This window comes from Macrotis lagotis, chromosome 8 (genome assembly GCF_037893015.1).
Source record: "Macrotis lagotis isolate mMagLag1 chromosome 8, bilby.v1.9.chrom.fasta, whole genome shotgun sequence".
Taxonomy (NCBI): domain Eukaryota; kingdom Metazoa; phylum Chordata; class Mammalia; order Peramelemorphia; family Peramelidae; genus Macrotis; species Macrotis lagotis.
This window is the reverse complement of record NC_133665.1, coordinates 137,160,333-137,174,221: the sequence shown is the minus strand read 5'-3', so window position 1 is coordinate 137,174,221 and position 13,889 is coordinate 137,160,333. Positions and strand designations below refer to the sequence as shown.

At 42.6% G+C, this 13,889-nt stretch overlaps 1 protein-coding gene across 2 annotated transcripts in view; it reads right to left on the bottom strand.

The window, feature by feature from the left end:
- LOC141496209 (netrin-4-like) overlaps nt 1-13,889 on the bottom strand; it is a 56,278-nt gene that overhangs the window by 27,007 nt on the left and 15,382 nt on the right. For both annotated transcript variants that reach the window (XM_074198460.1, XM_074198459.1), the window contains exons 2-3: nt 13,280-13,815; nt 6,941-7,204 (exon numbers count right to left, since the gene is read on the bottom strand). In XM_074198460.1, the coding sequence (XP_074054561.1) occupies nt 6,941-7,204; nt 13,280-13,815 (800 nt within the window). The remainder of the gene's footprint in view (nt 1-6,940; nt 7,205-13,279; nt 13,816-13,889) is intronic.

The window sequence follows — 13,889 nt, the reverse complement described above, 5'->3', positions numbered from 1 at the left end:
TGCCAACACTTAACCAACATTGCTCCCTCCTTCTTTCAGGCTACCTCATGGTAAAATATATATATATATATATATATATATATATATATATATATATATATATTCTATGAGCACAAAATGATGGAGAATCACTACACTAAATGACCAATAAGGATCCTCTAAGATCTTAATCAAGTCTTCTTTCTCTTTTCTCTTTTCTTTTAAGGCAATAGAGTTAATTGACTTGCCCAAGGTGTCTGAGGTTGGATTTGAATTCAGCTCCTCCTGACCCAGGGCTGGTGCCACTGTGGCATCTAGCTGCCCTTTCTTTCTCTTTTCTGTTCCTCCCCTCTACTTAAACTCTACTTTCTAGTTCTGTCTGAAGCTGAAAGTACTGAAATACTTAAAGGGTTCTCTCTTGAGGCTGCTGCTACACTCAGGAGAGCCCATGGCTCTGATATCAGATCTGGGCTCTGGCCCCACTTCAGCCACTAACTTGTTGAGTGAACTTTGGACAAATCACTTCCCCTTTGTCCCCCTCAGTATCTTGTTCTGATGAGTCCTAAGGTCCCTCTCAGATCTATGGCCTCTAATTTTATTTTTTATTCTATGATTTCTTCCCCAGAAGCATTGCCATCCCTGTTTCAGCTAAAAGTATAGAATCTCTAAGTAGGAAGGGACCTTGGAAGCCATTTAGTTCCATCTAAACTTGAACAAGAATCACCTCCATTACACCCCCAACAAAAGGTCATCCTCTGTTAATTGAAAAACTTCATGAAGAAGGAACCCACTCTCTCCTAAGGCAGAGCCTATTGGCCTGCCTTCCAGCACAGTATGTGTCTGAGGGTGTATGTGTGCATGTGTGCATGCGTGCGTGCGTGTGTGTGTGTGTGTGTGTGTGTGCGCGCGTGCGAGAGAGAGAGAGAGAGAGAGAGAGAGAGAGAGAGAGAGAGAGAGAGAGAGTTTTCTGCATCATCATCGAGAACAACAGCCTTGGGGGCCAGCCACCCTGGCACAAGATAGGATCAGATAGGCTGAAAATTCAGCTCAAGGATTAGCTGTAAACTGTAGAGGCATGTGGAAAGTCCAAATTATGCAGGGTGAGGAGAACTGGGGCCATGTCACCTCGCCTGAGGGCAAAACAGGACCACAGCCTGTAAAGTATTCAAACATGGGAGGTTTGTCTTCAGAGGTTGCAACTGAACTTCCCAAGATGCTCCTCCTGCTCAGTATGATAGAAAGAGCACTGATTGCATTATCAGTGAACTTGTTTCTTTATGTCTAGATATTTTTTATTGTTGTTTTTGCAAGGTAATGGGGTTAAATGATTTATCCAAGGTCACACAACTAGGTCATTATTAAGTGTCTGAAGCTGTATTTGAACTCAGGTCCTCCTGACTCCAGGGCCAGTGCTCTATTCACTATGCCACCTAGCTGCCCCGATATTCTTTAAATTACATCTTTTCCCTGCTCCCTCAGACCCTAAGCCTAGTCTCAGAAAAGGCGATACCATCAGTCATTTATAGAAGGATCAAGATAATGGATAGTATTGAGAAGATTTGGATCTGAATCCCACTTCTCAATGTCCATAAACTGTATGACTATGAGTAAGTTACTCTCTGAGTCTCAGTTTCTCATCTGTAAAATGAGGATAACATTATCTGCAATGCCTACCTTATAAGATTGGTTGAGGCTAAAATGAGATACTATAAATCAAGTGCTTGGAAGACTTTTGCCTCATAATTGTTGATTATTAGAAGACCCAGGGGAAGTTTTCTAGAACATTGGATGAATTAATTCCCTGTGAAGAATTTAGGGAAAGCCAAGATGATGGAGGAGTTGTGACTTGCTCCTCTCTGAGGAAAACAGGAATTCTCAGTTTCATCTTTGGTCCTGGGAGGAAGGAAAGGCTCTGTTGACTGTGCAAGGGATTTCAAGCATCTGTGGGTAAGTACAGGAGGATTTGTTAAGGGATCAGCTGGGTGGGAACAGGAAACAGGAATTTTCCAGGAGCTCCTGAAATTATTTCCTAAAGGTGGCCAATTGCCTATTGGACCATTAGCCCATCCATGGACTTGACTCCATGACAAAGGGCTGCTGCCTAAAACCTTTGACCCTTGGGCATAGGGTGGAAGCTGTTATCAGATATGAAGTCATCTACACTCTTTCCTTGAACACCACGGGTAAAGAATAATTAAATGTTATCCAGTATAAGGAAGAGTTTCTTAATGTTAAAAACTGTTCAAAAAATGGAATTTACCTTCTGGGAAGGCAGTCAGCCCCCAAAGTAAGTTAGAGCCTTCTTATCATTGGAAAAAATTTCTGGCTTTGTTGGATTTATTTTTATTGGTCTTACAGATTGTCTGCTGCCTAATCATGCCTCTTTGTCCCTGGAGACCTCACTCTTCCTCCCCAATACCCCCCCCCCCCAATATAACTGGAAACTTCTATGCTTGGAATAGTCTAGGTTAGAATCTACCATGGGCAAGGTCTTTCAATGAGATCAGCCTGAGAAAAGAAGAGACTCTTCTCTTTATAAAATTTTCTGGCCCACTTAGATTACAATAGCCAAGACTCCTAAGATGACCCACCAGCTGAGAAAGTAGGATCCCAATAGGTCTAGACCATCATGCCAAGACTCCCTGCCAATTTCCCTGGGTCACTTTTTTCTGGTCCTTCCTTTTTGGAGGTGATAGCCTTAGCCTCATGTGAGTGACATCAGTAGACAGTTAGGGATGTCTGGTTTTTCTCTGCATTGGCTACTTTCCATGACTTAGGAACAGCTAGGTGGTATAGTGGATAGATTACTGGCCCTGGTATCAGGAGGTCTTGAGTTCAAATTTGACTCCAGCACTTACTAGCTGTGTGACCCTGGGTAAGTCACTTAACTTTGATTGCTTCTCAAAAAAAAATTCTAGTCAAGTGATATCTTCTGCATGAAGTTTTTCTTGATCTCTCAACTTCAAGTCCCCTCTCTCCCAATAATTCATCTTGTATTTATTTCACTTTTATTTTGTACTTATTTATGAATGTCTCCCCAGTAACATATAAGCTCCTTGAGGGCAGGTTATAGTTCATTTTTGTTCTTGCTACTGATAGCAGTTGAGTTGAAGTCTCCCTTGCCCTCCAGTTGGCCAACAGCCTGTTCACATTTGCTGGCTCTCTTTGACAATATTTCCATCGTTTGCAGCAGGAAGGCCCCCAGGGAGCACAACAAAAGTCCTGCCACGATTCTTCCTCTGTTTAAAAACCAGAGCCAGGAATGGCCTTGTGACAGAGTCCTCAGTCACCATGGCCCCACTGGGCAGAGAGGAATGTTTGGGAACTTAGCTGTAACCAGTAACACAAGCTTGTTTATAGAGCTTCAGCTAAGAATGAGTTTCTGCTCTTGCCAATAAAGGAGGAGCTCTGTGGAAAAACAGGACCCAACCCAACATCTCAGGAGGCTGGCTCTAGCTACCCCAGCCACAGATGGCTGCTTTGGGTCACCAAGTATCATGATGCTCAAACACAACTCTATTCATTTGCCCCTGTTCTATCTGAAAAAGTAAGGGAGAAAATTCAGGACCACCTTATGACTTTCCCCTCATAATGCTGCAAACAGAAAGGCTAAATCTGAAATTGTTTCAGGACTACCAACTTGCCTGACTTAAAAGGTATGATTTTTAAAGAGGTTCCCTGTTGATGAAGAGATTTCGCAGATATGCCTATTTGCAGACATTATTGTACCGATTATCTAGCTCCCTGAAACATACTAGATCATCTCAATAGAACCAAAGTTTATTCAAAAGAGACAAGTCTAGCCATCCACACTAGAAACACAAAGTGGATGAAGAATGAATATTGCCCAGATTATAGCAAGTAGCTGAATAAGTAGCCTATTCAATTAGTCTACAAATATATATACTTTGGGCAAGTATTACAATTTGTTGGACCTAGAATTGATTAAAGAGGATGTGCATAGAGATGATATTCAGAGTTGGAAGGGATCTTAAAGAGTTCAAGACCTTCATTTTATACATGAGGAAACTGAGGCTGAAATGACTTTCTCAGGGTTATATAATGAGTGTCTGAAGTAGAATTCAAACCCAAGTCTTTCTCACACCAGAGTCCATGCAGTTTCTCAAAGAGATAAGAACAAGTTGAATTATATTTGGAAAAGTCAATCAGTCATCAAACATTTATTCAGCACTCACAATGGACCAGGATCACCTTGGTCATGGGAGAATACAAACCACTGATCACTATCATAAAAATGTCTTTGCCCACCTCCTGGAGATGTTCTAGGGACATTATGGAACACCACCTCCAGCACAGTTATCATTGCAAGTGATCTAAAAGAACAATCTAAAGATTCCATAATGGGTCCAAGGAGGCTTCTGCATATTACCCAGGATCACCTTCATTCAGTAAGTGTTGTAAAATGCACAAAACATTCTTAATTTCTTAATTTGTGGGCTATATAAAATCAGGTGGCAGGTCAGATTTGGCCTGAAGGCTATGGTTTGCTAATCCTTGGGATTAGCTCCATGTAGAGCATTGAACCACACTTTGTAAGATATTTTATTTTTTGTTCACATCTGTGATTTCATTTGATAGAGAACACCCAGGAAGAAAATTCCCTCCATCAATGAACACTGGAATCTACTCTACAATTTATATTCTGTGAGAGTTGATTGAAGCATTAAGATGTTAATTGACTTGTCCAGGATCATACAGGAGAAATTGAATTCAGCTCCTTCTGACTCTGAGGTGACCTCTTTATCAAGTCATCCTGTCTCTCAAGATTAAGATGAAATAATAGTGTAAAGTTTAATGATAATAAGACAATTGTGAAGTCTAATATGAGTTCAAAAAGTCAGTTTTAAGGGTTCAAGATAGGAGAGGTATGACTTTCACAAAATTGTGAAAGATCTGGGCTTTGTCAAAAATGTGTTTCATAAGCAAAAAAGAGAATAAATTATGTCTTAGGTTGAATTAAGGAAGACAATAGAGGCCCACTGTGGGACAGCTAGGTGGTACAGTGAATAGAGTGCCAGACCTGGAGTTAGGAAGACCTGAGTTCAAATTTGACTTCAAATATTTACTAGCCATGTGACCCTGAGCAAATGACTTAAGCTTGTTTGCCTCAGTTTTCTCACCTGTAAAATGAGCATTGAAGAAGGAAATGGCAAACACTCATCTATTTCTACTAAGAAAACCTCAAATGGGATCACACAGATTTGGACATGTCTGAACAGCAACTTGCTCTGCTGAGGTCAGTGATTTAGCAAAATATTACATTCAGTTCTGCTACCATCTTATAGGAAAGACAGATAAACTTAGGAAGCAAAGAGAGACAGGTCATTAACATATCCCTTCAGCTAATCTAATCCAATGGGGAATCTGGGAACCAAGGAAGCTGAAGAGTTGGACAAAAATCACAGTGAAAAGGTGACAGAGGAAGGAAAGGAGACAAGCCAGACCTGTTCTTAGAGCTTTACAAAGAGGATCTCATTTGATCTTTGCATCAATTCCTGGAAGGAAGGTGTTATTATCCCTATTTTATATTTATGGAAACTGAATCAATTAGGGCTGAAATGACTTGCCCAGGGTCCCACAGCTGGTAAGTGGGGCTTTCTGAGACTAAACTTGAACTCAGGTCTTCCTGATTCCAGGACCAGTACTCTCTCAATTGTGCTGGAATTAGAAGCCAGGTATCCAGATAACAAATCCAGGACCTTTTCCATGACATCAACAACAGTTTTCTCATGTTCTTACAGGGATGAATCACTGAAGCTTCATCCAACTATTTCCATCCAACTCTGCCCCACAAGCCACTGAGGGAAAGGGGAAACTGCCCCTGTGCTTATGAAAGTGCTGCTGACCCCTCCAGAAAGGGTCACTGGGCTCCTCTTTTGTGTGGTCAGAGCTCTCCTGCCTCCCTCTTTATGCATTCTTCAGTACCCTTTTCCACAGCATTAATCTATATTTTGCTTTCTGGCATTGGAATAGCTATGTTAATCAAAGAATAGAAATTAAGGCTAGTACTGGTACAAAATTCTTTGGCAGCTAGTTGGACCAAGCATTGGTTGTGAGTTCTAATTCTGCCTTAGTCACTCTCTAGCTGTGTTACCTTGGACCAGTTGCTTAACCTTAGTCTCAGTTTCCTCATCTTTAAAATGGAGATTCCTCTTAGGATCAAATGAGATACTTGAAAAGCACTTGCAAACCTTAAGGCTCTATATCAATGATAGTGATGATGATGATGATGGTGATTTCCTGGTTATATGGGAAGAGCATATTTTTGTAGCAATGGTTTGGCTACTGTGGGCTTCAATTTCTTCCTCTAGAAAATGAGAGGGTTACATTAGGCAGCCTCTGAGGTCACAGATAGCTCTAATTTTCCTTGTTCCATGTTCTAATATTCTTTGTCTTAAGCTCCTTCCTAGCTCTAACATTCTATGATCCAATACTCTCTTAAAAACATAGAGAATAAAAAGAGGTACAAATATAATCCCTGCCCTCAGAGTGCTTATAATCTAGAAGAGAAGGTAAGAGTATACACATTGCCAGAAGATAGAACAGAATGTGATCCAGGGGGACACGCTAAGAGCTATTTTAATGTAGCTCTTAGTGTGTTTCTACCAAGGTATGAGGGAAACTTCTTAAGGAACATGGTCTTAAAAGATAGGAAAGACCTCCATAGACAAGATGGAGGAAAGCCCTGAGAGCATGGTGTGAATAGTCATAAAGCACAGGTGGGCTTAGTCTTATATCCTAGACCAGCTTGAACAAACAATTCATGAGCTCCTTCTCATCAGTTGGATTATGCTCCTTCTCCCCCTGTCCCCTCTCCATCCATCCATCCATTCATCACAAGGTCCTCCATTCTCCCTTCCACATTAGGAACCACTCTTGTGAACACTCATTTCCCAAGCAGATAGACAAGACATGACCCCAGCAAGGTCGGCCTCCTCACCACAGTCTTGGGGTTCCCCATCTCATCTGCTGGCTGGCACATCTCCCCATGTCCGTTGCAGAAGCAGCTTCCACGGACAATCAGGTCATAGATGGCATAGTGGGCAAATCTCTGGGGCTTCTCCTGGAGCCTCAACCCCTGGCAGGGGCAATCCTGCCTTTTTAGCAGCAGAAGACGAAGGTTGGTGAGTTTGAGCAAATCCTGGGCTTCTGGGCCATAAGGATCATCAATCTGATTAGTTGGAGTCAGGGCCCGATAGATGACCTGGGAGATGAAATATGAATCAAATGCTTGAATAGATTATGAGCTCCTCAAAGGGAAGGACTTTTATTTTTGTATCTGTATCATCAGCATTTGGTACGTAAAAGACATTTTAATATATGCTAGTTGAAAGGAGATATAAAAAGTGGAAAAAAGAACAAAATTCAGTCAGAAGACCTGGTCTAAGATCAAGGCTCTCCCTCCTATTAGCTATTTGACTTTGGTTGACCCCTCCTCAATGTCCCCTTTTGTAAAAATGAACTCTGACATTCAGTAAGTGAAGAATAATAGTGTTTATTCTTGGTTAGAGCCAGCCTCGCCAGTAGGCGGAATAGGCTGTCTGCATGACAGGATAATGCTAATATTTTATTTTTATTTTTTCTCAATTACATATAAGCAATCATTTTAACATTCTTTTTTAAAATTTTGAATTCTATATTTTCTTCTTTCCACTCCTTCCCCCTTTTTGAGAAGCCACGCATTTGTATATAAATTATACATGTTCAGTCATACAAAGCAAAAGATAAAAATAAGAACAACATTAATGTAGTACAAAAGCACTTTACAAATATAATCTGTTTTTATCCTTACAATCATCCTGGGAGATAGGTGCTCTGATTATGATTCCTATTTTATAGATGAGAAACTGAGACTGACAGAAGTTAAGTGACTTGCCTAAGGTCACGTAGCTAATAAGTATCTGAGGATAGGTTTGAACTGGTCTTCCTGACTCAGCTAGCTGTCCTAGCTAGCCAATCTCTCCCTCACTTAGTTCACTGATATAAACTCCTTTAAGAAGGACAAAGTTGGATAGCGGCTAGGTGACGCAGTGGACAGAGAGCCAGCCCTAGAGTTAGGAGGACCTAAATTCAAATTCGACCTCAGACACAATAATTACCTAGCTGTGTGACCTTGGGCAAGTCACTTAACCCATCGCCTAGCCAAAAAGAAAAAAAAGGAAAGAGGGAAGGACAAAGTCCCATACCACCATTAGAGATAAGACTGAAAATAACTCTCCCAGAAGTGCTTGCAATTTATCTACTTATATGAAGAGAAAAGAAACCTGTGCTGAAATTTAGGAGTCCAGAATATTGGCACCAGAATACACTTGACTCATTTTAACAAAGTATTTCTTCTATACCTACCATAGTTCAGGAGCTAAGGGTTCAAATACCAAATTTCTAATTGTGTGTGGGAAGTACTAGAGATGGAAAAGCCTGGCAGATGGAAAACCAAATAAGAGTCCATTTGTAATAGTGTGGCTGAGAGATACTGAGGTCCTGAATCAGGGTGAGGAAGCAGGACAAGAAAGAACTTGTGAGACAGAATCACCAGAGGTGACTCGCTTACCTGTGTGGTCTTGAACAAGTGATTCCATCAGGGTCCTCATCCATTAAAATGAAGGCATTAAACAAATCTAGTGATGGCTAAAGTCTTTGGTCCAGTTTTGGGAATATCAGATCTAGTGTCTTCTCTTGCTCCCTGAGTGTTATTTCCCCATTTTAGGCCTCAGATTCCCTTTATGTAATGGAGGCCTAAATGGGGTTCAATCTAAAAATGCTTTTGAGTTTTAATAGTTTAGAATGCTATTACTTGTCTTTGGTCTAAATGGTAAATTATTACGAAGAAAAAAGTATAAAAGGAAGAAAAGAGAGAGAGAGAGAGAGAGAGAGAGAGAGAGAGAGAGAGAGAGAGAGAGAGAGAAAATAAAAGGGAAGAGATCAATAGGAATATGAAGGGAGAGAAGGAAAGAATGCTGAGGAATGGGAAGAGGGAAGGAAAGAATGAAGGAATAAATTCAAAAGAAGCTTTATTAAATACTTCTGTGTCAAATATTTAGTCAGAGAAGATCTAGAAAAAAGAGGCTGGAAACATAAAAATTGAATTTTGCCACCCTACAGTCCTTTGCCCCAGACAAAAGAATGCTTCTTTCCCCGGCCTTGGAATCTCTATGAACTTGCCCCCCCTTCCATTCAAGCTCCCAGAGGAGACCCTTGCCTCCCCGGGAGCCTCCAGCCCAGCTCCCAGTCATGACCAGATTAGGGTGTTCTATTTTTGTCTCCTTGAGATCAGGTCCCAGTTTTGTCCTCTGTTTGGGTTCCTTTGCTCAGTAGAGCCCATTATACTCAGGGTGGGCCAGAGGGTGGACTGACACACCATGCAGGCTGTCTGTAAGCAAGCCAGCCCACTCAGTTACATTTGTTCTTGAGGCTTAATTCTTTTAGAGAAACTTAGAGCTGGAAGAGACTTTGGAATCATTTCATCCACCTCTCTCCCTTTACAGAAGAGGAAACCAAGGTGCAGAAAGAGATCTTGGGGTAGCACAATGAATTACTGATAGGGATGGGATGAGAGCCTGGGTTTCCTGCCTCCCAAGCCCCCTGTTCAGCAGTTTGAAGGGACCTCAGAGATAAGCTGATCAACACATTCATTTTCCAGGTGAGGAAACCAGAGAGGGCAAGTGAGTTGCCCCAGATCACACACATTCTAAGTAAGAGAGATGAAAGTTGAATCCAGGCCCCTTTCCATCACTGCTCCTCCCTGAGTTCACTTCATATACAGCAGGGATGAGGAACCTCTGGCTTGCAGGTCATATTAGGTGTGGCATTGCCAAAGGCAGCTACAGGCAGGACTCAAAATTCAATAAAGCTAGGAGCTAACCCTAAAGGGTTGAATTAATTAAATGTTTGACCACAAATAACCCTTGAATGATGTTATAAATATCCAAATGCCCCTTGGCAGACAACACAGTTCTTTATAACTTGGCTGGCTGACTTTGGTCATGATTTATAGCTATAAATGGTCTTGTGGATAGAGTACCTGGTCAGGAGTCAGGAAGATCTGAATTCAAATGTGACCACTTATTAGCTGTGAGACCCTGAGCAAATCATTTAATGCTATTTGTCTAAGTTTCTTCCTCTGTACAATGAGATGAGGGAAATGGCAGACCATTGCATTACCTTTACCAATGGGGTCACAAAGAATTGGATGCAGCTGAGCAACAACAAAATTCCTCATAGGAAGTTATATATTATTTGCATGTAGGAAGACGGACTTACACAGACTCTTGTGGCAACTGGGTAACACAGTGGAGAGAGAGCAGGGTTTGGAATCAGGAAGATGTGAGCCCAGACGCTTAAAAGCTGGACAAGTCACTTAACCTCTCTTTTGGGGCTGCTGGGAGGCTCAGTGGATAGAGCACCAGTCCTGGAGTCAGGAAGACTCATCTTCCTGAGTTTAAATCTGGCCTCAGTCACTTACCAGTTGTGTGCCTCTGGGCTAGTCACTTAAGCCTATTTGCCTCAGTTTCTTCACCTGGAAAATGAGCTGGAGAAGAAAATGGCAAACCTCTCCAGTATCTTTTTTGTTTGTTTGGTATTTTTTCTGAGGTTTTTGCAAGGCAAATGGGGTTAAGTGGCTTGCCCAAGGCCACACAGCTAGGTAATTATTAAGTGTCTGAGACCGGATTTGAACCCAGGTACTCCTGACTCCAGGGCCGGTGCTTTATCCACTTCTCCACCTAGCCGCCCCCCCCCCCTCCAGTATCTTTAAGAAAACCCCAAACAAGTTCACAAAGAGTCAGGCACAACTGAAAAACAACTTAACAACACCATGAAGAACCAATCCTATCCATTTCAAATTTGGGTTCTAGACCTGACCCAGAAAGACAGAATCCTAGGACTGAAGCTGGAAGGAATGGTCAGAAGTCATTGTAGCCCACCCTCCCCTCTTTACAGATGAGGAAACTGAGGCTGAAGAGAGGCTAAATGACTTGTACATGCCCCTGACAATTGTTGGGGATATCTCAGAGGAGATTTCTATTCATCTTGGGCTTAAAGTAACTGCCCTCTGCCGTCTCTTACAACCTGAGAGTTGGTGATTCTGTCCTTGTTCTTATGGGCTCTGGCCCAGAAGTGCGAAAGGAAACATCTTTGTCCCATCTGCCATTGATTTCATAGAGATAGCCTCCCTCTCTACCTCTGTACATTTTTTTAAAGTACAGGCAAGTTGAAAAACTTGCTGCATGGAAAATATTTAGTCCATTCCTTTGTACTCTGTGAGGGCCCAGAAGGGAGGGGGAGGGGGTGTTGGCTGATGCCCCAGAGATCATTCTATTGTGGGTCTGGCTCAATCAAATCCTAATCATTTTGCCTAATGCAGTCCCAAGCCCTCAGATGATCAAGCCCAGACTATGAGGACCATCCTGAGCCCCCGTGGATTGGGGTAGGTCCCCTTTTCCTCATCAGTCATGTACCCTCTCCAAACCACTGAGGACTTTGACATTCCCCAGGCCAAAGGAGCCATGAGTTAACAGCCCCAGCTGCAGAGGCCAGCTGTCCACATTCCACCAGCCCACACAGCCGTAAGCTGACGTCTGACTGGTCCAGGTGCCAGCATCCCTTTCCGAGCAGAGCCATGAGGCAGGTCCTTTAGGACATTGCCTGCATTCTCCTTGGGCATCAGAGTTGTCCAATTGCCAGTTTGACATGATCTTTTGATTCAGGTTCACAGTTAAATGGGAGATGTGGTAGGGGGCAGAAAGGGTGGTTCTTCCCAGGCTTGCCTGGGATATCTCCAGCAAATGACCCCACCTGGGATTATTCCAACTATCTGGTCCCTTATAATGTCTCTGGCTATTAGGATATACATAAACACTGATGTGGATGTCCTGTCCCTGGATTCCTGATTTCTATCAAGTTCTTCCCATTTGAAGGACCAAGGTCAGCCTTGGTGGGACTGATTCCTTCCCTCCTCTCCTCCCCTTCCTCAATCATCTAAACCTAAGAATTGAGGCAGGAAATTTGCTTCAGTGTTTAAACTTCCCTATGCAGGAAAATAGTCCCCCCTCCCCTGCTTGCTATCAGCCCATCTTATTTCCCTCCCCCCACTCTCTTGGTCCCTATCCATCCTTGCCCCTGACACCTCTCCATAACAGCTTTAGGGCTCTGATATGCTGTGCTCCTCTACTTCCAGAGAAAGCTGCAGTGGATAGAATATGGGGTCTGGAATCAGTAAGATCTGAGTTCAAATATGGCTTTAGACACTTACTAACTGTGTAATCCTAGGCAAGTCACTTAATCCCAACTACAAAGAAGAAAAAGGATGGGTAGGAGCAGGAAGGGGAAGAGGAGAAGAAAGAAGAGAAGGAAAAGGAAGGAAAAGGAGAAGGAGAAGAAGATGAAGAAAGAAGAAGAAAACACAATAAGCTCAGGAAGTTTTCAGTTTGTATATTAAAAGATTTGGGGATTTTAGGGGATTGATGAGTCAACAGTGAATGAGCGCAGGTCAAGTATCAAGAAGTAGGGAGAAAAGAGGTCCACCACTTTCCTCTGCCTTAGTCATACCACACATGGACTGTTGGAGTTACATTTTAAGAAGAGCATCTAGATAAGATGGAGAGTGTTCGGCCACTTGGACGGCAAGGGGTCTTGAGATTGTGGTGAACATAGATCATTTGAAGGAACCAGAAATGTTTCCTTATGCTAGGGGAAAGGGAAGTAGGTTCTTTCCAGTGAAAGGTGGAAGAACATATCTTAGAAGTCAAAGAAGATGATCCCTGGTTTCATGTAGGTGAGAGTAAATGGTCTTTGAAATCTTTTTCAATTCTGTGATCCTAGGTTATGCAATGGTTATCCAGTCCTAGGTTATTTTAGGTTATCAGATGAACACATTAACAAACTATTCAAGTTTCACAGAAAAAACCACAATGAAAACAAATATAAGAAAGTTCATCAGATGACTCCAGATTTCCCTGATTAGAACCATATCTTTGAATTAAGGCATTAGAAGCCCCATTTTAAGGGTCAGAGGAAAGGGAGCCAGTGCAGAGGGGCGGAGGTGATGGAGATGGTCAAAAAGAAAGTGGACCTCATTGGATGAGTTTGGGCATGGTAAGGAGGAATTTGAGCTCACGTAAAATCAGCAAAGGAGGGGACATAGTAGTGAGTATGGACTGTGCAAGAGATCCTGAGGACACTAGACTTACTAGAGATAGAGAGTTTATACTGAAGATGAACAGTGGGCTGAGTCTAGATTATAAAGGGTTTTGAGTGCCAAACTAATGGATAGGGCACTTACCTCACCTCTGGTGCAAGGAATAGCATCCGAATACCTAGATGTACAAAGGGAGCCTTCTTCAACAAGATCATCTTGGAGCCCAAAGGTGGCTGTACAGTTGATGGCAAAATATTTATAGGGCCTCCATGTATGTCCACCATCTTGGGAACGCTCCAGGATCATGGCAGCTGGCCGGGGAGACTTGAAGACCACAATGACATGAGTCAGGTAGAACTCTGTTTCAAAGTCCAGATGAATCTCTTCTCGAGAGACACCAGAAGCTGACTGCCACCAGGTGTTGGGAGTGGTAAAGACGTCATCCGTCATGGAGGATGGTGGGTGAGAATTGTTGGTTTGCTGAGCATTACATTTGGTACACTGAAGACGACCACAGTTCAAGGTGGTAGAAGGGAGGGAAGGCTGGTCCACATAGGAGCAGGAGAGTTCTGTACCACTTTCCCCACAGGTAGTGAACGTGATGGGGGTCCTGCCTATGGCAAGGTTCCCCACAGGTGGATTGCAGGCATGGTGGTCACAACGGAAAGTGTGGAATTTCCCTGGATGTGCAATACAAACATAGCCCCCCCCAAAAAAGGTCAGATTTAGTCAGTTCACTTCCTTACTGCTCCTA